Source organism: Amblyraja radiata, chromosome 10, assembly GCF_010909765.2.
Source record: "Amblyraja radiata isolate CabotCenter1 chromosome 10, sAmbRad1.1.pri, whole genome shotgun sequence".
NCBI lineage: Eukaryota > Metazoa > Chordata > Chondrichthyes > Rajiformes > Rajidae > Amblyraja > Amblyraja radiata.
In genome coordinates, this window is record NC_045965.1 from 32466397 (window position 1) to 32491565 (window position 25169).

Below are 25169 nucleotides of genomic sequence, written 5' to 3' on the forward strand. Positions count from 1 at the left end.
CCAACTCCAGGCCCGTCCCGACCCCCGGGGACACGGAATAGAGCAACAATCAACTGCTGCCTGTGCGCTGATATGACAATAAAGGCTACTTTACTTTACTTTACTGAGTTAAAGAGTTCCCACGGTAGACTGTAAAACTGGGACCCTGGTTCTGGACTCCCCCAACATCGGGAACATTCTTCCTGCATCTAGCCTGTCCAATCCCGTAGATACTGATTAGACCGGTATCTATTTATTTACTTTATTAATGATTTCAATTAAATATTGGGAACATCAGGCCGCAAACGTTATTTCTTGAGTGTTAGTGCTGGACTTTGACTCGACCTTCCTAGTTAGCCGGCGCCTGAGACTGAGCCAAGCAATGTCCAGACCTGACTTCAACACAAAGTGATGGAGGAACTCAAAGGGTCAGGCTCGTCCAACGCTCTGTGTTTTGCTCGTGATTCCTGCGTCTGCAGTTCCCCGTGTCTACAGACCAGAGTTGCCACTTGACTCCGAGATGACCATCACAGAGCATACGGAAGATAGACACGAAATGCTGGAGTAACACAGCGGGACGGGCAGCATCTCTGGAGAGAAGGAATGTGTGACGTTTCGGTTCGAGACCCTTCTTCAGAGTCTCGTCCCGAAACGTCACCCATTCCGAGGGTCTCGAATGAGGTAGGTAGTAGTTCAGGAATGCTCTGTGGTTGGTGTTAGGGTGGTTCAGTCACATAAGTGCTCAAATGTAGGCACCGTTTTAGCAGTGGAAGCTCCGAGACTGTGCAGCGGGCGATTGTCGTGTTGGCTGGGACTCCTGTTATCCATGCAGGGGATTGACCTCAGTCTGAAGAAGGCTCTCGACCCGAAACGTCACCCGTTCCTTCTCTCCAGAGTTGCTGCATGTCCGGCTGAGTTGCTCCAAGCAACTGGTGTCTATCTTCAAAGGACTGACCACCGGGCTGGATGTCGGGGCTGGCGTGTTGCGTTTCACAGACCAAACTGTCCAATTAATGGTAACAGATGGGCACTGAGGGAAGTCCCCCCCCCCCCCCTCTCTCTGTTTATCTGCCCTTTCTTTAACTTTTGTGCCTCTATGCAAGTATCTCGCGAGCCATCCCAGACTGCCCATTTCTGCTCCCCCTCGTCTTTAATAACTACATTTCCCTAACAATTACTATCTTTGTTAGTTATAGGAGCAAAATTAGGCCATTCGGTCCATTAAGTCCACTCCGCCATTCAATCGCGGCTGATCTATCTCTCCCTCTCAACCACATTCTCTTGCCTTCTCCCCATAACCTCCTGACAGCCGCACTAATCAGGAATGTATCTATCTCTGCCCCTATTCTTCACCCTTTTGACAGTAGTTTTGTTTTATTGGAGACGCGGGAGACAGCGGATGATGGAATACTGAGCAAAACACGAAATGCTGGAGGAACTCGGTGCATTTGTGTTTAAGAAGGAACTGCAGATGCTGGAAAATCGAAGGTACACAATAATGCTGGAGAAACTCAGCGGGTGCAGCAGCATCTATGGAGCGAAGGAAGTAGGCAACGTTGCGGGCCGAAACGTTGCCTATTTCCTTCGTTCCATAGATGCTGCTGCACCCGCTGAGTTTCTCCAGCATTTGTGTGTGTGGGTGGAAGTAGGGGGGAGGGGGGGGGGAGAGAGATAAGGCAGCCTGAAGAAAGTGTCGCCTGTCCATTTCCCTCCGTAGTTGCTGCCTGGCCCACGGAGTTCCTACAGTCTTAGAAACTGCTTTAGACAAAGAGACAAACTGCTGGAGTAAAATAGCTCAGCAAGTGAGGTACCTGAACACTCAAAAATGAAAAAGAATGAAAATGTGATTATTTCACCTCCCTTCAACTATTTTGTGTTTCAGCATGAGAGGGATTATAACATTAGAGACATTCATCTTGTAGTGATGTGTTAATGAAGAATTGCAGACATCAATCTGATAGTAAAAAATATATTTATTTAACAATGAGGTAAAACAAGCACTGACAATTAAACTGCTCAGTTAATCACCGTTCGCAGGAGTTCCCACGGTACCCGCAAGAGTTATTACGGATATCGCACTGGCCACTATGTTCATACAATGTTGCAATGCTCAACCACAAGTGTACAAGTCACTCTAGGAGAAATTCAAACTTTCTTGAATTTTCTCCCGAGTGACCAAGTTACACGATTACCTGCCGTTTGCGCTACGGTGGTCCACGGTGGTCCACGAATGCCGTACTGTTATCGCACGAGGTTCCCACGATGTTAAACTCTGGTTAACTCTTGCGTCAAGTCGCCCCGTGAAAAAGCCGCTTTAGGGTATAATCTCGATCAACTAACCTAGCTCTTGTTCTTTCTCTCTGGAACTGAAGCGCTACAATGCTGCAAAACTATATTCTGCACTAAGCGATTTATTTTTAAATACTAAAATTATCATTGTGTCATGATTCTATTCCGATGTTATGTTGATCTAATGGCAATTAATATGATCATAAATGAAGCAACTTTCGTATTATTTTTAAGAGGGTTGCTGGAGGTTTAAATTATTTGTAGTATAATTTTAAAATTATTTAGCATTATTTTTCTAAATTTGGAGATGCATGGAACAATTTGACTCAAAAATGTAGTTTAGGTCCATTAGTAGTTCAATGGGGTTTTAAATTGATCTTGTACGGTATTGGGTTTATGTTGAGATTAAGATAAAACTAATTATGGTACCTCAGACTAGGCAATGCAAATTCTAAAAAACGTTACTCAATGGGGAAAATAAATCTATTTGCAGTCTGCTTGAGGCCGGTTAATTTGGTACTACTCTCTTAATTCTCCCTTCATATTTTATGTAACAACTTACAACTATTTTATCCATGCCTCTTGGCATGTTATAAACCTTTCTCTAGTGTTTCTCAATACTTAATCAGTTTCTACTAATTTTCTTTGTTAATCTCTTTGCAATCTGCATGAATCAATACATGAACGATTTTCTGAGGAAGGTATCCCGAATTGCGCTGAAGATTCTAAATATTTTCACTAATCAAGCTAAATTGGTGGGGCTCTAAGGAATGTTGATGAACTGGAAAACCTGAACGTCCAGGTCCGTTTCCCTGAAAGTGCAGAGTTATCTGGGTGCTCCAATTTCCTCCCACATCCCAAATATGTGCAGGTTTGTAGGTTAACTGGCCTCTGCAAATCACTCCTAATGTGGAGAATGTGCGCAAAAGTGAAATAATATAGAACTAGTGTGAATAGGTGATCAATGGCGATCATTAATGATTGGTGTGGACAGGGTGGGCTGAAGAGCCTGTTTCCATGTTGTATCTTTCAATTCAATTCTAGAACCTATTCAGCCTTCCGTTTCTAACATTTAAGTCTTCATTCACATCTTTTATGCTGTCCAAATGGTCTCTCCATCTCCAACTTTAAACATAATCTCATTCAAATATTTGCTGGCCTTACCAGACCGGAGCATATCCCAGAACTCATTTACTCAAATTGCACTGGCTTCAAAAACATATTTAATGTTCTCATTGATTTTAAAACTCAAACTCAATGAAAGTTTAAAATGTGCAAAAAAACATTTAGTGATTCTCTGGGAATAATCAGATTGGCATGAGGGAATTGTCCCATTGAGCTGAATGATGGGAGTATGTTATATAAACGACAATATCAAAGGCTACAGAGAGCTTGGGAAAGCCAAATTATGATTTTTTAAATAGTACAGGTACATCGAGAATTTTCAGTTAAGAATAGGTTGACGAGTGAAAATTATGGTAATGGAAAATACAGATTACTGTTTAAAGTACAGTACTGTGCAGTTTTGCCTACCCTTTGCCGAAATTGAGGGAGATGCCTGACTCCACATTGTATCTCTAAACAAAACTTAATATGCTCTGTAGGAAAGAACTGCCGATGCTGTTTTTTTTTAAAACTCGAAGGTAGACACAAAATGGTGGAGTAACTCAGCGGGACAGGCAGCACCTCTGGAGCAAGGAATGGGTGATGTTTCGGGTCGAGACCCTTCTTCAGCTCCTACCCAACAGCCACCGACCTCTTGAACACTACAAACACTAACTAAACTAAGAAGTACGAACCGTCTTGGTTACACTAAGGACTTTGGGGCTTTCTAGACTTTAGAGATACAGAGCGGAAACAGGCCCTTCGGCCCACCAAGTCCGCGCCGACCAGTGATCACCCCGTGCGCTACCACTATCCTACACACTGGGGACAATTTTACAACTTACTGAAGACAATTAATCTACAAGTCTTTGGAATGTGGGAGGAAACCGGAGCATCCGGAGAAAATCCACGCGGTCCCAGGGACAACGTACAAACTCCACACAGACAGCACCCATAGTCAGGATCGAACCCGGGTCTTTGGCGCTGTGAGGCAGCAGCTCTACCGCTGCGCTACTGTGCCGCTCCAAATAATGTTTTTTTAACGTATTACTGTCTTTTTTGTTTATGGTGTTATCTATGAATAGATAATGGTTATATGAATAGATATTGTGTTATCTATAAATACTGTGCTTGCAGACATGTTATGCTGCAGCAAGTAATGATTTCATTGTAGCGTTTTTTGGTGCATATACAATTAAATACTTTTCTTGCCTCTCGCAGCAGGTAACAGAGAGTCTACACCCAAGAGAACACTACAGCCCGAGTCGTTCAGGGAAGCACAGCAAAGTTATATTTCAATATAATTGCATGGCGGGGGGGGGGGGGGGGTAAGTTGTGCAAGACAGCTTTAGTTTGATGTAAAAGATGGACACAAAGTGTTGGAGTAACTCGGCAGGTCAGGTAGCATCGCTGGATATAAAGGATAAGTGTCGTTCTGGTTGGGACCCTTCTTCAGACTTGACCCGAAACATCACCCATCCTTTTTCTCCAGAGATGCTGCCTGACCCGCCTAGTTACTCTGCATCTATCTTCGGTATGTAAACTAGCATCTGCAGTTCCTTTCTACACACTGAGTTTAATATAATTTGAACTCGTCCTCGGGTCACAGAAGCTCTGGAATAACTTTTGAGGTCAGAATTGTATCGGCATTTGGAGAGAACGGTATTCTGCAGAATAGACACAAAGTGCTGGAGTAACTCGGTGGGTCAGACAGCATCTCTGGAGGGAAGGAATAGGTGACATTTCGAGTGGAGACCCTTCTTCAGACAGCACCATTTACGCTTGAAAATAAACAGCTAAGTGGGGAGGTGAGTGGCAGTGAATCGGGGAACAAACAGCCCAACAGACCGCAAATCCATTAGGGTTCCTTTAGCGTCTTGCAAGCTGTACAAAACCAATTCCGTAATCATCACCGCCCATTTCATGGGCTGATATAACCAACAACTTATTCAGTAAAATGCAAAATACACACTGCACAATAACAACCCCCCTTCCCTCAAGAACAATAGCCAAATCTATAAAATATTCCACTCCCCCTCCCAATCCGGTTTTACACTAGATCAACGGGTACACCGCGCACCTTGATTAATTCCATCTCCACCGATAGTTTACATTCCCCGTCCACAACAGACGTTCTGAGATAGTTCATTTGTGTTAAGAGATATTTTCTCGACACTTACCTCCCCTCGCTTACACATCCCGAATAACTAGTATTTACTTGTTGGGGGTACCAAATAAAAAAAATATTGCACCTCAATTTTTTTTTTACTCTGGAAAAAAAGCGGGTGCGACCGCACCCATTGCACCCCCCCTTCGGATGGCCATGTTATACTAAAATGGATTAAATTTTACACACTCTACACACAATACCCCCATAATAAAAAAGTAAAAACAGATGTTTAGAAATTTTTGCAAAGTAATTAAAAATAAATAATTAAAATATCACATTTACATACGTATTCAGACCCTTTACTCAGTACTTTGTTGAGGCACCTTTGGCAGCGATTACAGCCTTAAGTCTTCTTGGGTATGACGCTACAGGTTTGGCTCACCTATATTTGGGTAATTTCTTCCATTCTTCTCTGCAGATCCTCTCAAGCTGTCAGGCTGGATGGGGAGCGTCGATGCACAGCTATTTTCAGCTCCCTCCAGAGATGTTCGATCAGGTTCAAGTTCGGGCCACTCAAGGACCTTCACAGACTTGTCACAAAGCCACCTGCGTTTTCTTGGTTGGGTACTTAGGGTCGTTGTCCTGTTGGAAGGTGAACCTCCGCCTCAGTCTGAGGTCCATAACGCTCTGGAGCAGGTTTTCATCAAGGATCTCTCTCTGTACATTGCTCCATTCATCTTTCCCCCAATCCTGACTAGTCTCCCAGTTCCTGCCGCTGAAAAACATCCCAACAGCATGATGCTGCCACCGCCATGCTTCACCGTAGGTATGGTATTGGCCAGGTGATGAGCAGTGCCTGGTTTCCTCCAGGCGTGACACTTGGCATTCAGGCCAAAGAGTTCAATCTTGGTTTCATGAGACCGGAGAATCTTGTTTCTCATGCCTTTTAGCAAACTCCAAGCAGGCTGTCACATGCCTTTTACTGAGGAGTGGCTTCCGTCTGGCCACTCTACCATAAAGGCCTGATTGGTGGAGTGCTGCAGATATAGTTGTCCTTCTGAAAGGTTCTCCCATCTCCACAGAGGAACTCTGGAGCTCTGTCAGAGTGACCATCAGGTTCTTGGTCACCTCCCTGACCAAGGCCCTTCTCCCCCGATTGCTCAGTTTGGCCGGGCGGCCAGCTCTATGAAGAGTCCTGGTGGTTCCAAAGTTCTTCAATTTAAGAATGACAGAGGCCACTGTGCTCTTCGGGACCTGCAATGCTGCAGAAATAGTTTTACACCCTTCCCCAGATCTGTGTCCACACAATCCTGTCTCGGAGATCTACGGACAATTCCTTTGTTTTCATTGCTTGGTTTTTGCTCTGATATGCACTGTTAACTGTAGGACCTTATATAGACAGGTGTGTGCCTTTCCAAATCATGTCCAATCAATTTAATTTACCACTGGTGGACTCCAATCAAGTTGTAGAAACATCAGATAATCAATGGAAACAGGATGAACCCAAGCTCAATTTTGAGTGTTATAGCAAAGGGTCTGAATACTTATGTAAATGTGATATGTCAGTTATTTCTTCTTAATTACTTTGCAAAAATGTCTAAACAACTGTTTTCACTTTTTCATTCTGGGTTATTGTGTTTAGATTGATGATTAAAAAAATGAATGTAATCCATTTTTTAACTAAGACCGTTACATAACAAAATGTGGAAAAAGTGAAGGGGTTTGAATACTTTCTGAATGCATTATATACTGTAAACTACAGCTTAGGGGGAACTAGAAACTTGACTTTGTTAATTACCGCTTCAAATTTTAGGGGATGTGCAACACTGAAATGGGCTTTCATTAGCAGTTATCCGCCTTTATCCTTGGGAATTTCAAAACATGCAAACTCACAAGAATGTATATAAAATCATACATTAACTTGTCTGCAATGCTCAGAAAAACAATCTTAACATTTTGCAAACTATCAGCATGGGATTAAAGGAATTTTGAGACATAGCTTCATATATACTTGTTTATCCTGCCTGCAGTAGGTTTATCACTGAATTAGCAACTGAAATAACGCATTATGAAAACAAGTTGACATTAAATAACAGATAAACCTTATCCAAACTCATAAAATGAACACGTTCTCACAAATAGTAAATATGCAAACAAGGCTTGCATAATCTTCTATTATTGATGTACAGATGTATGTGCAGACATCATAGACTGCGCTACAGTATCTCATTTTTAATAAGGTAATAACATTAGTTCTTGTGTAATTCTAGGGCCAATTGTCCATTAACATGGATCCGTCAAAAATAGATTAATATTCCAGCAATTCCAATGGGGAGTTTATTACACACAGGTTGAACCAAAGTTGGAATATGGTAATTTTATTGTTTGACAATTTATAAATATTTTGATCATTACATGATATAAAACATGCAAAACACAAGTCTTCAAAACAATGGTTGTTACTTTAATACAACTAACCCTTTTATTGTACGAATAACATCTCAAAAATATATTTTGTAATTTGTATACAACAAAAGGAGTAATTAAACATTAAGTTTCACAAGACATTTATGAATCACCATGTACATGACCGTATAAAATGTTCCAGTTCCAAAGCAGTCTTATTTAGAGCACTTGTCCAGTGTTCAGCTTTAGACATCACCAGCATGGGGTTATAATATGTAAATAAATTAGCCAACAACCAAAAGTGCAAACAACTTGAATTACATTTTCTCCCTGTACCCATTTTACAAAATTAGATCAACTCTTTGACAAATCTCTGCAAAACTGAATAATACCCTCACGTACTGGAAAAGTTGATCTCTTATTGCTACTATAATTAAAGAGGCCATTATTGGACAAGATCTATTAGTTGCAATAAAGTTAAAATTTTAATTAAAAATTTGTCCACAAAATACTATGATTTGATATAAAGATGGCATCCAGGAACCATGAAATCCAGCCTTTTAGTATTGACAGTTAAAACTCTTAAGTTGCCTTAAATGCACTTGTGAAATGCATTGAAAGTGAGCATTTCATTCAGAATGTTATATTGTCTTGGGAGCTAAAGTCAATACCAAATGAAATCTCAATCCTGGCCCAAATATTACTTTATTGCTAAGCATGTGCGAGAGATATCAGCTGCTGATTTTTATGCATATTTATTTCAACATTAGAAATATAATGTATCTACATTTATATTATACAATTATTTTATATCATTCAAAAGAAACATTGTCAAATTATTCAAGTTAAAGAAAACTTCATACAAGTTCTATAGTCCTGTAAATCACCAAGTGTGTGTGTTTGCTCTGAAGTAAGCTGTTTTCAGACTCAAACTGTAAAAACAAATTCATTTTCTAACTGAGCTTCAGCAACCAAGAGACCTTAATGCGACACTTATGTTAAAGACACCCCAGTTCTTAAATAAACTATGGAATGGTTTACAAGATAAGAACATTTCAATGAATAGAAACATAAAGACAAAAAATGCAGCATTTGTTTCCAAGACCTATATACTGGTTTTGAACTGTGTCAGTGTGCTTCAGTGGTCTGACTGACACCAGTAACTTCAAGTAAACTTGCCAGATTCAAAGTCATGCCTTTTAAAACACAGTGCACCTTCCTAATAGCCAGTGTTAGTAAAACCAGCACGTTTAATGTTATCACCAACCACTTGCACTCCACACATTGTGGGGCCCAAGCAGTGATGCATGGAACCAAAATGAAAGCAGTCTTAATTGCTTGCACAAAAGTGGTTGTATTTACTGTGTTATACATGCAGGACACTTGTTGATCTTTGAACATTTTCAAAGCTGGCAATGCCTGTAGAACAGAAATTGCAAGTCTCAATATAATCAATCACAAAATACTTTAGTCCTCAAGGCTGTCCAAAGTAATTGTGTTTCCATTGAAAATAATGGAAATTTTGAACCCCCTGGATAGTTATATATGGGGAGGGGGGAGGGGGGAAGACAATGGCAGAGGGGAGAAAACATAAATATGTAAGCTGAAATTAGCAACATTTGTTCTCCCTTCAGCAACATTGGAAGGTTCAAAATATGAATTAATTTACTTGAATCTCCACCAATTTAATTGAAAATCAACAAAACCTATTTTATCCAATTTTTTTTAAGAACCGGTCAGTAGTTTGATTTTGAATAGTTTAACCAGCTACCTGTACTTTATTTTCAGTGTGATATTTAAACAAAGATTTTATCCTGAATGCTTCAACCATTATTCCTCAAACTCAATTGAATGCAGATTGTTTCATTAAAACAATGTTTTGGCAAACCCAAAGGTAATTTTAAGGATATTTATTCCAAGTACTAAGCAGATTTTGCAATTGTAGCAATTGGAAGTCATGACTTCACTTCTAAAAACTTCACGTCCAATTAGATATATTTAGTCCTCTAGGAACCAATTGCATCAATGAGTTCTGTTTGTGAGAATTTTCCATCTTTATTTGAATCAAACTGACGAAGTTCTTCTGGATCAGGGGTTTCAGCACCAAATAAATTGTACAGATCTTGATAAGAAAGTTGGCCATCAGTAGATTTAAGGAACAGGTCCTGCAGAGCTGCAAGATTTGAAAAAACATTTGTCATTTTAAATTTTAGAAGTGACAGTACTAAAAGAACTTCAAATAGGAAAAAAATAAAACACTTTAATCTCAAGCACTAAAATATACAAATGCTACAATTTATGTAACAGACTAATACATATTTTATTAGTTAATTCTTTTACATGGAGACTGGGCCATTGTAGAAACAGGATAAATGTTGGCAAGTCGCACAATTTCAGCTGACCCCCACGTTTTTGAACAGCAGCCAAGGTTTGAATTGGTTATTAGTTTGAAGTGGAAAATGTGTGCACACCAACAGAATAGAACCCCCAAGTGTATTTCATGCCAAATTAGTTTGGAGATCAAGTGATGGGTTCTCAAATGTATGTCAGAACTCCAAGAAAAAGTAGTTTTCTTATGCATGTTCATACCTTTCCTTGACATCTTTACAAAGATTAATCAACTTATTCATCTGAACAAGTCAGCTAAACACTTTATGCAAATCAATTGTGGTTAATGCACACATACAAAGGCTTAATATTCCAACATGATTTTTTTTGTTGAAAAAAACTTAATGGCTGGTAATAGCAGGAAAGAAAGGATCAATCAAATAACGACAATTGAACAAAGATGGAATCACCTAATTAGTGTCAGCTCATTTAATTTTTCTAAGTCAAGGTTATTCATATTATTCAGCAAGAGTTTGAGAGTGGCTTAAACTCCATCCAAGTTTTTCCTAAGTTCATGAACAGAATTCTTTCCCTATTGAATCTTTTTTAGCTGGAGTAAAATAATTTTGGCAGAATGATCAATTCATTTATCATATCATTTTTTAATATTGTCCGTAAATCCAAATGTTTGATAATTTATCAGCCGCGGATGAAAATAATGGTTGGGAGTTACTGACCTAGAGCCTAGATCAGTGCTTAGGAATATGATGTAATGACCATTATGAAGCAGTGGTTGCAAGGACGTTACAGGACTTTGGTTAGGCTATATTTGGAGTATTATGTGCAGTTCTGGTCATCCATTACAAGAAGAAAGTGGATGCTTTGGAGAGGGTGCATTAGAGTTTACTAGAATGCGGCCTGGATTAGAGTAGTGGCTATTCGGAGAGGTTGGAAAGTCCTGGATTGTTTTCTCTGGAACATCAAAGGCTGAAGTGAGACCAAATAGAAGTATATAAAATTATGAGGCAGAGATAGGGTAAACAGTCAGAACCTCTTTCCCCAGGGATGAAATTTCAACAACTAAAGGGCATAGCTCTATAGTGAAAGGAGCAAAGTTGAAGGAGTTGTGCAGGGCAAGGGTGATGGGTGCCTGGAACCTTTAATCAGGGTGGTGGTGGAAGCAGATATGACAGTGGCGTTTTAGAGGGTTTTAGATAGGCACGTGGATATGCAGGGAATGGAGGGATATAGATCATGTGCTGGCAGATGAGATGAGGTTTCCTTGGCATCATGTTCAGCACAGACATTGTGACCCAAAGGGCCTGTTCTGTTCTTATGAAATCAGTCAAGTCAAGTTTATTTGTCACATACACATACGAGATGTGCAGTGAAATGAAAGTGGCAATGCTCGCGGACTTTTGTGCAAAAGACAAACAACCAAACAAACTATAAACACAATCATAACACACATATTCTTTTACATAATAAATAATGGAAGGAAAAACGTTCAGTAGAGTTAGTCCCTGGTGAGATAGGCGTTTACAGTCCGAATGGCCTCTGGGAAGAAACTCCTTCTCAACCTCTCCGTTCTCACCGCATGGCAACGGAGGCGTTTGCCTGACCGTAGCAGCTGGAACAGTCTGTTGCAGGGGTGGAAGGGGTCTCTCATGATATTGTTGGCTCTGGAGTTGCACCTCCTGATGTATAGTTCCTGCAGGGGGGCAAGTGAAGTTCCCATAGTGCCTTCGGCCGAATGCACTACTCTCTGCAGAGCCTTCTTGTCCTTGGCAGAGCAATTCCCAAACCAGATCCTCGGAGACACTCTGAATTTCCTCAATTGCCTGAGGTGGTAAAGGCGCTGCCTTGCCTTACTCACGAGTGCTGAGGCGTGTGATGCCCATGTCATATCCTCGGAGATGTGGACTCCCAGATATTTAAAACAGTTCACCCTATCCACAGGATCCCCATTTATCCTCAATGGAGTGTACGTCCTCAGATGATGTGCCCTCCTAAAGTCCATGATCAGCTCCTTCGTTTTTTTGATGTTCAAGAGGAGGCTGTTATCCTGGCACCAGAGTGCTAGACCAGCCACCTCCTCCCGGTAGGCCTTCTCGTCGTTGTCTGAGATCAGGCCCACCACCACAGTGTCATCAGCAAACTTAATTAATGAGTTGGAGCTGAACCTAGCCACACAGTCATGTGTGTACAGGGAGTACAATAGGGGGCTGAGGACGCAACCCTGGGGCGATCCTGTGCTCAGGGTGAGGGACTTCGATGTATTCCCTTCCATCTTGACTACCTGGGGCCTGGCGGTGAGCTCTCTCCTTATACTCATGTATCCAAACCAGCTCTCTCCTTATACTCAGCCCCTCCAGTCCCAGCAACATCATTATGCTTTTTAGATATTTTCTAACAAGCTTTAAATTTATTGGAATAGTCCACACCTGTAGATAAACCTGCAAATTGTTCCAGATATTAACACAAAGTATGTCAAGGTTTAACGCACCGTTTCCGAAATTATGTTTTAAATTACAATTAACGTACATCATTTGAATTATGTTGAATGATCAATGTGTCTTACTGTAGTTGTAACACTCACCTTTTAAACTGGTAATCCCAGGTAAAGACAGGTGCTTTAATTTGACATTCCTTTTCCTGTTTTTATTAGCTACTGGTTTTACTGGGAACCTTGGAGAAACTAAAGGTTTCATGGTAGAAGTTGAGCTTGTGTTACCTGTGAAAGAAGAACAGCTGCAAATTATCCATTCATTTATTGCTCATATCCAGACTTTCTGGAAATTTTTTAGAGATTTCAGAGTGTAGAATCAGGCCAGTCTGTTCAGTTGCTTTCTGCTTGTGCTTATATTCCAGACCAATAACTTTATCACTCTGCTTTTATATTTTATGCTATCTTTGAAGTACATCAATGCTTTTTCTACCACCCATTTGTCAGTTGTGCATCCATAAGTTTCACAATGTAGAAAATGATCTAGAGTTCTTTTTGATCCACTAGTTATTTTACCCACAATTTGGTATATTATTTGGCATTTTGGCTGCAAATATATCCTTTCTTTAAATGGCAATGATAGTCTCAGCAGATTCCAGTGGACCACATTTCAGTTCACACCACTGAAGGTCCTTATCTCACAACGCTTGCCGTTTCATCTTTGGCAGGCTTTGTCCCACCCCTCTTTTCCAGCTTTCTTCCGCCTTCCCCACCCCAAAAGTCACATATTCACATTCAGGAGAAAGACTATACATGATTACAATCAAGCAATCCACAATGTACAGATACAGGATAAAGGGAATGATGTTTAGTGCAAGATGAAGTCCAATAAAGTCTGATTAAAGACAGCCCGATGAAAAGCCTCCAATGAAATAGATGGTAGAAACAAACCGCTGGAGTACCTCAGTGGGTCAGGCAGTATCTCTGCAGCATCTCTGCAGAAAAGGGATAGAAACAGAGAATAAGAGTGGGTGGATTTCTTAAATGTGTATATTATAATGCTAGGAGCATTGTAAGAAAGGTGCATGAACTTAGAGCCTGGATTGACACCTGGAAGTATGATGTTGTGGCGATCAGTGAAACATGGTTGCAGGAGGGCTGTGATTGGAAACTAAATATTTCAGGATTTCGTTGCTTCAGGTGTGATAGAATTGGAGGGGCAAGAGGTGGAGGTGTTGCATTGCTTATCAGGGAAGATATTACAGCAGTGCTTTGGCAGGATAGATTAGAGGGCTCGTCTAGGGAGGCTATTTGGGTGGAACTGAGAAATGGGAAAGGGGTAGCAGCACTTATAGGGGTGTATTATAGACCGCCAAATGGGGAGCGAGAATTGGAAGAGCAAATATGTAAGGAGATTGCAGATATTAGTAGTAAGCACAAGGTAGTGATTGTGGGAGATTTCAATTTTCCACACATAGACTGGGAAACACATTCTGTAAATGGGATGGATGGGTTGGAGTTTGTAAAATGTGTGCAGGATAGTTTTTTGCAGCAATACATAGAAGTACCTACTAGAGAAGGGGACCTCCTGTTAGGAAATGAGACGGGTCAGGTGGCAGAGGTATGCGTTGGGGAACAGTTCGGGACCAGTGATCACAATACCATTAGTTTCAATATAATTATGGAGAGGGTCAGAACTGGACCTAGGGTTGAGATTTTTGTTTGGAGAAAGGCTAACTTTGAGGAGATGCGAAAGGATTTAAAAGGAGTAAATTGGGACATTTTGTTTTATGGGAAAGATGTGGAAGAGAAATTGAGTACATTTAAAGGTGAAATTTTAAGAGTACAGAATCTTTATGTCCCTGTTCGGTTGAAAGGAAATAGTAAAAATCGGAAAGAGCCATGGTTTTCAAGGGAAATTGGACACTTGGTTCAGAAAAAGAGGGAGATCTACAATAATGATAGGCAGCATGGAGTAAATGAGGTGCTTGAGGAGTATAAAGAATGTAAAAAGAATCTTAAGAAAGACATTAGAAAAGCTAAAAGAAGATATGAGGTTGCTTTGGCAAGTAAGGTGAAAGTAAACCCAAAGGGTTTCTACAGCTATATTAATAGCAAAAGGATAACGAGGGATATAATTGGTCCATTAGAGAGTCAGAGTGGACAGCTATCTGCAGAGCCAAAAGAGATGGGGGAGATATTGAACAATTTCTTTTCTTTGGTATTCACCAAGGAGAAGGATATTGAATTATGTGAGGTAAGGGAAACAAGTAGAGTAGCTATGGAAACTATGAGATTCAAAGAAGAGGAAGTACTGACACTTTTGAGAAATATAAAAGTGGATAAGTCTCCAGGTCCGGACAGGATATTCCCTAGGACATTGAGGGAAGTTAGTGTAGAAATAGCAGGGGCTATGACAGAAATATTTCAAATGTCATTAGAAACAGGAATAGTGCCGGAGGATTGGCGTACTGCGCACGTTGTTCCATTGTTTAAAAAGGGGTCTAAAAGTAAACCTAGCAATTATAGACCTGTTAGTTTGACGTCAGTGGTGGGCAAATTAATGGAAAGGATACTTAGAGATAATATATATAAGCATCTGGATAAACAGGGTCTGATTAGGAACAGTCAACATGGATTTGTGCCTGGAAGGTCATGTTTGACTAATCTTCTTGAATTTTTTGAAGAGGTTACTCGGGAAATTGATGAGGGTAAAGCAGTGGATGTTGTATATATGGACTTCAGTAAGGCCTTTGACAAGGTTCCTCATGGAAGGTTGGTTAAGAAGGTTCAATGGTTGGGTATTAATGGTGGAGTAGCAAGATGGATTCAACAGTGGCTGAATGGGAGATGCCAGAGAGTAATGGTGGATGGTTGTTTGTCAGGTTGGAGGCCAGTGACTAGTGGGGTGCCACAGGGATCTGTGTTGGGTCCACTGTTGTTTGTCATGTACATCAATTATCTGGATGATGGTGTGGTAAATTGGATTAGTAAGTATGCAGATGATACTAAGATAGGTGGGGTTGTGGATAATGAAGTAGATTTTCAAAGTCTACAGAGAGATTTATGCCAGTTGGAAGAGTGGACTGAAACATGGCAGATGGAGTTTAATGCTGATAAGTGTGAGGTGCTACATCTTGGCAGGACAAATCAAAATAGGACGTACATGGTAAATGGTAGGGAATTGAAGAATGCAGGTGAACAGAGGGATCTGGGAATAACTGTGCACAGTTCCCTGAAAGTGGAATCTCATGTAGATAGGGTGGTAAAGAAAGCTTTTGGTGTGCTGGCCTTTATAAATCAGAGCATTGAGTATAGAAGTTGGGATGTAATGTTAAAATTGTACAAGGCATTGGTGAGGCCAATTCTGGAGTATGGGGTACAATTTTGGTCGCCTAATTATAGGAAGGATGTCAACAAAATAGAGAGAGTACAGAGGAGATTTACTAGAATGTTGCCTGGGTTTCAGCAACTAAGTTACAGAGAAAGGTTGAACAGTTAGGGCTTTATTCTTTGGAGCGCAGAAGGTTAAGGGGGGACTTGATAGAGGTCTTTAAAATGATGAGAGGGATAGACAGAGTTGACGTGGATAAGCTTTTCCCACTGAGAGTAGGGAAGATTCAAACAAGGGGATATGACTTGAGAATTAAGGGACAGAAGTTTAGGGGTAACATGAGGGGGAACTTCTTTACTCAGAGAGTGGTGGCTGTGTGGAATGAGCTTCCAGTGAAGGTGGTGGAGGCAGGTTCGTTTTTATCATTTAAAAATAAATTGGATAGTTATATGGACGGGAAAGGAATGGAGGGTTATGGTCTGAGCGCAGGTATATGGGACTAGGGGAGAATACGTGTTCGGCACGGACTAGAAGGGTCGAGATGGCCTGTTTCCGTGCTGTAATTGTTATATGTTATATATATGTTAAACGTTTCAGGTCAGAACCCTTCTTCAGACTGGAAGATAGAGAGGGCCAGAACAAATCAGAGCTGGCAATAGATAACCTCAGGAAGGGTGATGTTCATAATGGCCTATTGTTGGTTGGGAAAGATATGTTAACAAGGATACAAACAGAAGAACTATTAGGACAACATGGGTGGGAAGTAGGGGAGAATGAGGAGGGAAGAGACAGTAACTTTAAGACTTTTGCCTCCATCACAGTGAAGAGGTGCCTGGTGAACTCACTGTGGTGGATGTTAATTTGTGTTTATTGTGTGTTTTGTTGTTTATTATTATATGTTTGGCTGCAGGCAACGACATTTCGTTCACACCGAAAGGTCTGAATGACAAATAAAGGATCTAATCTAATCTAAGGGAGGGAGAAGAAAAGCAGGAGTTACTTGAAATTAGCAAAAATCAACGTTCATACCACTGGGTTGTATGCTGCCCAAGTGAAACATGAGGTGCTGTTCCTCCAATTTGTATGTGGCCTCACTCTAACAATGGAGGAGGACAGGACAGAAAGATCAATAAGGGAATGAAAATGGGAGTTAAAAAGTTTGGCAACCAGGAGATCGCGTAGGCCAAGGCAGACTGAGCATAAGTGTTCTGCGAAACGATTGCCAAGTCTGCTTGGTCTCGCTGAAGTATAGGAGTCCGTACCTGGAACAGCAGATACAGTAGATGAGGTTGCAGGAGGTGCAAGTAAACCTCCGTCACACCAGAAGGGGCTGTCGGGGTCCCTGGAAATAGTCAAGGGAGGAGGTTTAAGGACAAATGTTTCATCTGGGACGAGGGTGGTTTGGGTGGAAAGGGAAGAGTGAATCAAGGAATTGTGGAGGGAACGGTATCTGTGGAAGGCAGAAAGTGTTCGAGATGGGAAAATGTGGTGTCCCACTGGTAGTGGGATCCTGTTGGAGGTGATGAAACTGTTGGAGGATGATGTGTTGCATGCGACGGCTGATGGGGTGAAGGGTGAGAACTAGGGTGACTCTGCTCCTGTTCTGACTTGGGGGGGTGGGTGGGGAAGGGAGGTTGAGCAAGAGTGGAACTTTGGAATACTGAGGAGACACGTGTGAGGGCCGCATCTATGATAGAATGGGGGAATCCCAGTTTCCTAAAAAATTAGGTAATCTCGGATGTTCAAGTGTGGAACACCTCATCTTCCAAGCAGGTGCGGTGGAGAAATTTGGAGTAGGGGGTAGAGTCTTTTCAAGAGGCAGGGTGGGAAGCAGATAACTGTGGGAGTCAGTAGGTTTACAACTGTCATTAGCCAATATTCTATCTCCTGTGATGGAGACAGTGAGATCAAGAAAGGGGAGGGAGGTCTCCAAGATAAAGGTGAATTTGAGGGCAGGGTGGATGTTAGTGGTGAAATTAATAAAATCCATAAATTCTGCATGGGTGCAGGAGGTAGCGCCAAAGCAGTCGTCAATGTAGTAGAGATAGAGTTGGGGGAGGGGAGACAGTGTACGCCTGGAATAGGGACTGTTCGACACATCCGCATGCATAGCTGAGGCCCATGGCTACACATTTGACCAAGAGAAAGTGGAAGGAGTCGAAGGAAAAGTTGTTACTGAGTTGGAGAGAAGAGTGTTCGTAGAAAAATTGGCTGGGTCTGCGATCAACAAAGAAACGGAGGGCCATTGAGAGCAATACTGTTGTTCTGGCACCATTCCATCAGATCACCAATCACCCACCTGTGTTCTGACTTGATTCTGCCAACAACAATCGTGTGGTTGGCAAATTCATAGCTGTGATTGGCTGCACAGTCATTGGTATAGTGGGAGTGGAGAGGGAGATTGAGCATGTAGCCCTGATGTGCCCCATGCTGTTAGTCATCCAAGAAGAGGATCTAGTTGCATAGAGAGGAGCAAGGTCCCAATGCCCCAAAGTTTGAAAGTTTGGAGTTTGAGTTTGACTCCGGTTCGGGAGCACTTGAATGGTCTTGATAGGAACACACACTGCACATATTTTCTCATGAAGTGTACAGTGTTTAAGGATATGAATGCATATATTTGTATATTGTAAGATTTGTTGATTGAAACCTGGAATGGACAGGTTATCTTGAGAAGCTGAACTTGGATCCCCAGAAGTCTAGAAGAGTGAGAGGATTTGACCCAATCTACCTTTTTGCAGACCTCACAATTTGTTTTTAGCTGCAAACCAATATTCTGCTTAGTTTCCTTTCACTTTGCAATACCTGTTGTACTCGGGTGTGGTTCCAATTGTAATCATGTCTGCATGTTTTTTTGCCTGCATAATAATTTTTCACTGTCACGATAGACAAGACAATAGGTGCAGGAGTAGGCCATTCGGCCCTTCGAGCCAGCACCGCCATTCAATGTGATCATGGCTGATCATCCCCAATCAGTACCCCGTTCCTGCCTTCTCCCCGCTATTTTTAAGAGCCCTATCTAGCTCTCTCTTGAAAGTATCCAGAGAACCTGCCTCCACCGCCTTTTGAGGCAGAGAATTCCACAGACTCGCCACTCTCTGTGAGAAAAAAATGTTTCCTCGTCTCCGTTCTAAATGGCTTACTCCTTATTCTAAAACTGTGGCCCCTGGTTCTGGACTCCCCCAACATCGGGACCATGTTTCCTGCCTCTCGCGTGTCCAAGCCCTTAACCATCTTATATGTTTAAATGAGATCTCCTCTCATCCTTCTAAACTCCAGAGTGCACAAGCCCAGCTGGTCCATTCTCTCAGCATATAACAGTCTCGCCATCCCGGGAATTAACCTTGTAAACCTACGCTGCACTCCCTCAATAGCAAGAATGTCCTTCCTCAAATTATGGGATCAAAACTGCACACAACACTCCAGGTGTGGTCTCACTAGGGCTCTGTACAACTGCAGAAGGGCCTCTTTGCTCCTATATTCGATTCCTCTTGTTATAAAGACCGGCATGCCATTCGCTTTCTTTACTGCCTGCTGTACCCGCATGATAAAACCAATACCAATTACTGCCCATTATTCTAAAATTTCATAAGATCATATGTGATAGGAGCAGAATTAGGCCATTCAGCCCATCAAGACTACTCTGCCATTCAATCATGGCTGGTCTATTTCTCCCTCCTAACCCCATTCTCCTGCCTTCTCCCCATAACCTCTGACACATATGGTCTATTTTTCTTAACATATAAAGATTTCTCACTGCTCTTAATTTGCAAGTAACGTTTCCAATGAACAATGTGTTTCAAGTGAGTAGTGTAACGCAGTGTTATAATCTATAGTGGTCCATGGTGGTCCATGGTTCACGTCTCATTAGAAACATTCAATTTATATGCAAGCTACTCAAAATTTCAAGTTGTTGCTTGTGCTAAAAACCGTCAATTAACTAATCGTCTGAATTAAACATGAACCCCAGAGTGGGAATTTAATGCTTCAAAATTGATTTAACACAACTTGAATTGAGAAACTTTGAATTATGGGTAAATTATACTTATAGGCATGTCTTCCTAGACATGCTAGAATCCACAAGTGGAGTTAATTATTGCTTTACTATAATGCCTGGAACATAGCAGGGTCCAGACATTTAAAACAGCCCAGGCATTGTTTTAAGAGTAATTACTAGCTGGCTTTGGATTTCTTTACTTAGCATTGGTGTTTCATTCTTTTGATTCCTCTTCTTTATTTGGTTAGTTTACTTCACTTCCTCTGTGATACAGCTAAGTTCACCCTGACCATACAATAGATTTAATTCACCACAGATACAGAAAAATCATACAGATGTGAGAGTTCAAAACTTCCATAAAATGTTTAATTATGGAGGTAATTCCATATACAACTTTCTGTAGAAGACTTGAATACTTATTTTCAAATCTGAATTTCTGTATTTATGGATACGTAAACAAAAATAAGTTGATCAAATGATTTCCAGGATTGATATTTCTATAAAAATAATTTGTGTATGTGGTGATCCCAAAAGGATATAACTATTGGACCTGATTTTCTGTAGCAAAAAAACCCAAAAAAACTGCTGTAGAGGACATATGTACATTTCCTCCTTCAAGTTATACATCAAGTTAGAATTTTGCCATTTTATATTGGTGCTGGAACTCACTCCCCAAAGAACTGCAACAGCTTAAAAGTAATAATTATCCATCTCCTTCTCAAGAATATTTAGATATATAAATGTTAGCCTTGTCAATGATCCCCACAACCTGAAAAGAAGGAAAATCTGGGATATACAATGTTTCATCAATCAAACAGCTGCTCAAAAGTATTCAATTGACAAAGCAAAATAAAAAATCAACTGAATTTCAGAAGTATATCACCACTGACATCTGCTGGTATCTGTTGTATTTGTAATTGGGGTTTAAAATTACAGTGAAACACAAAGTTTAAAATATTTTAACATGCATAGCATATTCTCCAGAAAACAAGTTCAAATTGTTTTGTCTTACGTTTCATTTACCAATAGCATGAAATGTTTTCACTCCTTCCTTCACGATTCTATCATTTTACCTTCCTTATTCCATTCCATCATTCTTCTACCCATTTTCCATTCCTCACTCCACTCACACAAACCTACCCAGTTTACTTCTCCCCTTTCTTCTCTTCCATCCCACTTCCCTTTATCCAAATCCTTCACATATTCTCTTCCTCCCTTTTGCCCCTTTCTCCATCAGCCACCCCTTTACAAATATCTTCACAACTGCCCAAAATGTCTTTTTAGAATTTGACTTTGTATTTTCCAGGCTTCTGTTCAAATGAAAATGAAAGTTTATACTGTGAAAACATTCCAGAAGTAAATTGTGCAATACGAGCAAAGCTAGACACTCAGAATGGTTTAAAAATAATTATAAATGTCATTCCAATCAACACGTTCCATCTTGCTTCATTAATCCAAGGATATTAGTGATACTAACACAGGTAATTTTCAATCATCAAAATACCAGATGATTAGATTGAAATGATAAAGCATCCAAGTACATTGAGCAGTAACCAGCATCTAGCCTCTCCAATAACAACAGTGGCAGGAGTTTTTGTGGCACATGGAACTTAGTAGTATGATTGGTTAAGTCACCCCTTCACAAAGCATGCTGAATTTGACCTATCTTATCATGTGCATCATAGTACCCAGAAACCATATCCTTCATTTTACCAACCACAGAATTCAGACTAACTGGTCTACAATTTTGTTTCTTTTGCCTCACTCCCTTCTTAAACAGTGCAGTTACATTTGTGATTTTCCAGTCCCATGGAACCATTCCTGACAACAGCGATTTTTGAAAGATCACTACTGCCTTCACAATCTTTACAGCTACCACTTTCAGAAACCTGGTGTGCAGTCCATCTGGTTCCAGGTGACTTATCCACTTTCAGACCTTTCAATTTCCCAAGCTCTTCAGTAATAGCAATTGCACTAACTTCTGCCCCCCTTGACTCTCTTGAATTTCTGATCTTCCACTGTGAAGACTGATGCAAAAAAAAAGAAAAAAGTATTTAGTCCATCTGCCATTTCTTTGTTCCACAATACTACTTCTCTATCATCATTTGGTAAACTTTTGGTACCTCTTTCATATTATTGGCTAGCCTACCTTCATATTTCACCTTTTCTCCCCTTATTGCTTTATTAGTTGCCTTTTGCTGGTTTTTATAAGCTTCCCAATACTCCAACTTCCCAGTAATCATTGCCATGTTATATGCCTCTGTTGCTTTTATGCTATCTTTGACTTCCTTTGTCAGCCACATTCTCCCTTTGGTACGTTTCTTCCTCTTGGGATGAAAAGATCCTGCCTTCAAAATTCCCAGAAATTCTTATCATTGCTGCTCCACCGTCATTCCTGCTAGGGTTTCCTTCCAAACAACTTGAGTGAGCTCCTTCCTCATGCCGCTATAATTACCTTTACTTAACAGTAAAACTGATACATCCTATTTCAGCTTCTCCCTCTCAAACTGCAGGTCGAATTCTACCACATTTTGATCACCGCCTCCTAGGATTTCCATCACCTTAAGCTCCCTAATCAAGTTGCCTAATCAAGTCTTGATTGGAGAGATTAAGCAAACCCATTTGTGTTCTATCTGATAAAGTTATGATCACCATCATTAACACATTACATTTGTAAAAAAGGACCCTATCTGTCAAGTAACTAAAAAAGTACTGACAATGTATTTTTAAGGAAGAAAAATAACAAATAGCATTTTCTGAACAGAGCAAATAATTAACACAAGTACATGATACACTTTTTCCTACTTTCAAATTAGCTTACCTTGATCATTGACTACAGTAATATTGCCTAGATTATCTGATTTGTTGATGAGAGCATTCACCATAATCTTCAACCTTTCCTTAATGTTTGGCATTTGAGTGTTGTCATTTTGCTGAAAGAAACAAGTATTGAAACTAATTATTTAAGATCAGGAATTAATAGAAATGTGGCAGTATTCTGCCAGAAAGTTGCAAAAGGAGCTCAAAAAGTAGAGCTTTGCTTCAAAGCTAAATGCAATTTATTTTTGGGGTCTTGCCCGCATAGAAAATATGACGTATCAGCCTTCATTTGGACATTATAAGACAATTAATTTCAGAATAAATAGACAAACCTACAGAAAGGAGATGATGAGGAATGTCTTAATCAAAGGGTAGTGACACAATAGATGATGTTACTTGCATTTCGGACTTGATATTTAATGTAATTTGAAAGATAATCACTGAGGCATGAGCACAAGCCAAAACAAAAGGCAATTCCCGTTACTAGAAAAGCCAAAACAAAGTTTTCTTTATCCTCCAAGACCTTACTGTTAGTCCTTCAGAAAGCTTACAATGGCATAAAACTCTAAAATTGCCTAGTGCAACAACCCTGTTGCATTTACATCTATCCATAATCTGTCTACATATCTACTCCATTATCTCCTGCTGACAATTGGGAAGCATAGTATAATCCCATCACAATTGTTGCAACTTTTCTTATTTTTGAGCTCTACGCATATTGCCTCAGTGGATGACCCCTCACAACATCCCTGATTAGTAGTTCAATTACCTCAAGAGGTGGAGGTAATTGAACTACTAATCAGGGATGTTCCATCCCTAACACATTTGAAATATCAAAACCCTGGAACATTGTGCTGCTAGTGCTGCCCCTCTCACAAACAAGTCTCTGTAATCATTACAACATCATAGCTGCGCACTGATCCAGTCTTTACCCATAATATTCTTTACCCATAATATTCCTTGCATCATTTCCACCACGTTCATTAATCTGTTCCTGCCTATCCTTTCTTTCAGATTTGCATGTCATAACCATTGCCATCCCATCAGTCCCTCCAGTTGCTGACTTGCTGCTCTGGTTACCAACCCTTGGCACACTAGCTTAAACCCTCCCATGTGGCACCAGGAAACCTCCATGCAAAGATATTGTTTTCCCCTTCTATTCAGGTACATCCCATCCCTCTTGCACAGTTCCCACCTGCCCTGGAAGAGAGCCCAATGATCCATATATCTGAATATCTCCTTCCTGCACCAGGCCACATATTCAACGACACCATCTATCATTTCTTGCCTCACCAGCTTATGTCAGGGGTAGTAATCCTGAGATTACATCACTGGAGGTCCTCTTATTAAATCTACTACCCAACTCCCTAAATTCGCTTTGCAAGATCTCATCTCTCTTCCCATCTATGTCATTGGTACTGGCATGGATCATAACGTCTGGTCGCCTACCCTCTCCTCTCAGAATGTCCTGTGCTCGCTCACGTACATCCCATCCTGGAATCTCACTATTGCTTGCCTAGACCTAGCTGTTCAATAAAGCCAGACATGGTGCTACTGTTCTGAATGCTATTGGTGGTTTAACCATCTATAGGATGAATACCTGAAGTTCAAGAAATGACCTAATGGTACTATTATCCTGATATTAGTCCACAAGCAACCATTTACCCTTTGAAACAGATTACTCAATAATTGTTTACTTATTGCTTACTCAATAATTAGTTATCAATCTGCCAGTGAAAGAGCATTACCTAACAATCTTGAGCCTGCAATCTACAAAACGTTTCTAGCCTCTATTAATTTCTGTATCCGTTTTCCCAAATTATTTGCTAATTATGGCCAGAGGAAATTGAAAGAAATTAACGTTAAACATTTACAAAATGTTATTGTGATTTTGTCATTTCACGGAGCCAGAGAAACCAATCAGGGTCCACAATCTCTAGCAATCAAGGAAAGGAAAGCTGTGACCAGTGGCACTGAGATCAATGCTGGAAGCTCAGCTACTCATAGATTTGATTAAGGTTTGTTGATGGTGGCAATGAGAGTTGTGAAGTAGCTATATGAAGGGATGCAGAAATGGCAAATGGAATATAAATTGGGAAAAATGCGAGGTCATCCATTTTGGCAAAAAAAGTTTTTATTGTCAGAGATTCAGACAGAACTAGATGTCCTTGCACACATAATATTGAAAGTTAACATGCAGGTGCAGCAACAATAGCTTTTACTGCAAAAGGTTTTGAGGACAAAAGAGACATCTTATTCCATTTACACACGACCTTGGAGGACTGAATCTGGAGCACTGGAGATACTGATAAAGAAGTGCAATGTAGCTTTATCAGATTTGATCCTGTATTTGAGGGGG

At 40.6% G+C, this 25169-nt stretch overlaps 1 protein-coding gene across 1 annotated transcript in view; it reads right to left on the minus strand.

Moving 5' to 3' along the window:
• Nucleotides 1–7844: 7844 nt before the first annotated feature.
• Nucleotides 7845–25169, minus strand: part of efcab14 (EF-hand calcium binding domain 14) — a 45706-nt gene continuing 28381 nt past the window's right edge. The window contains exons 7-9 of the mRNA XM_033028495.1: nucleotides 22812–22923; nucleotides 12816–12950; nucleotides 7845–10061 (exon numbers count right to left, since the gene is read on the minus strand). Coding sequence (XP_032884386.1) covers nucleotides 9895–10061; nucleotides 12816–12950; nucleotides 22812–22923 — 414 coding nt within the window. The 3' untranslated portion in view covers nucleotides 7845–9894. The remainder of the gene's footprint in view (nucleotides 10062–12815; nucleotides 12951–22811; nucleotides 22924–25169) is intronic.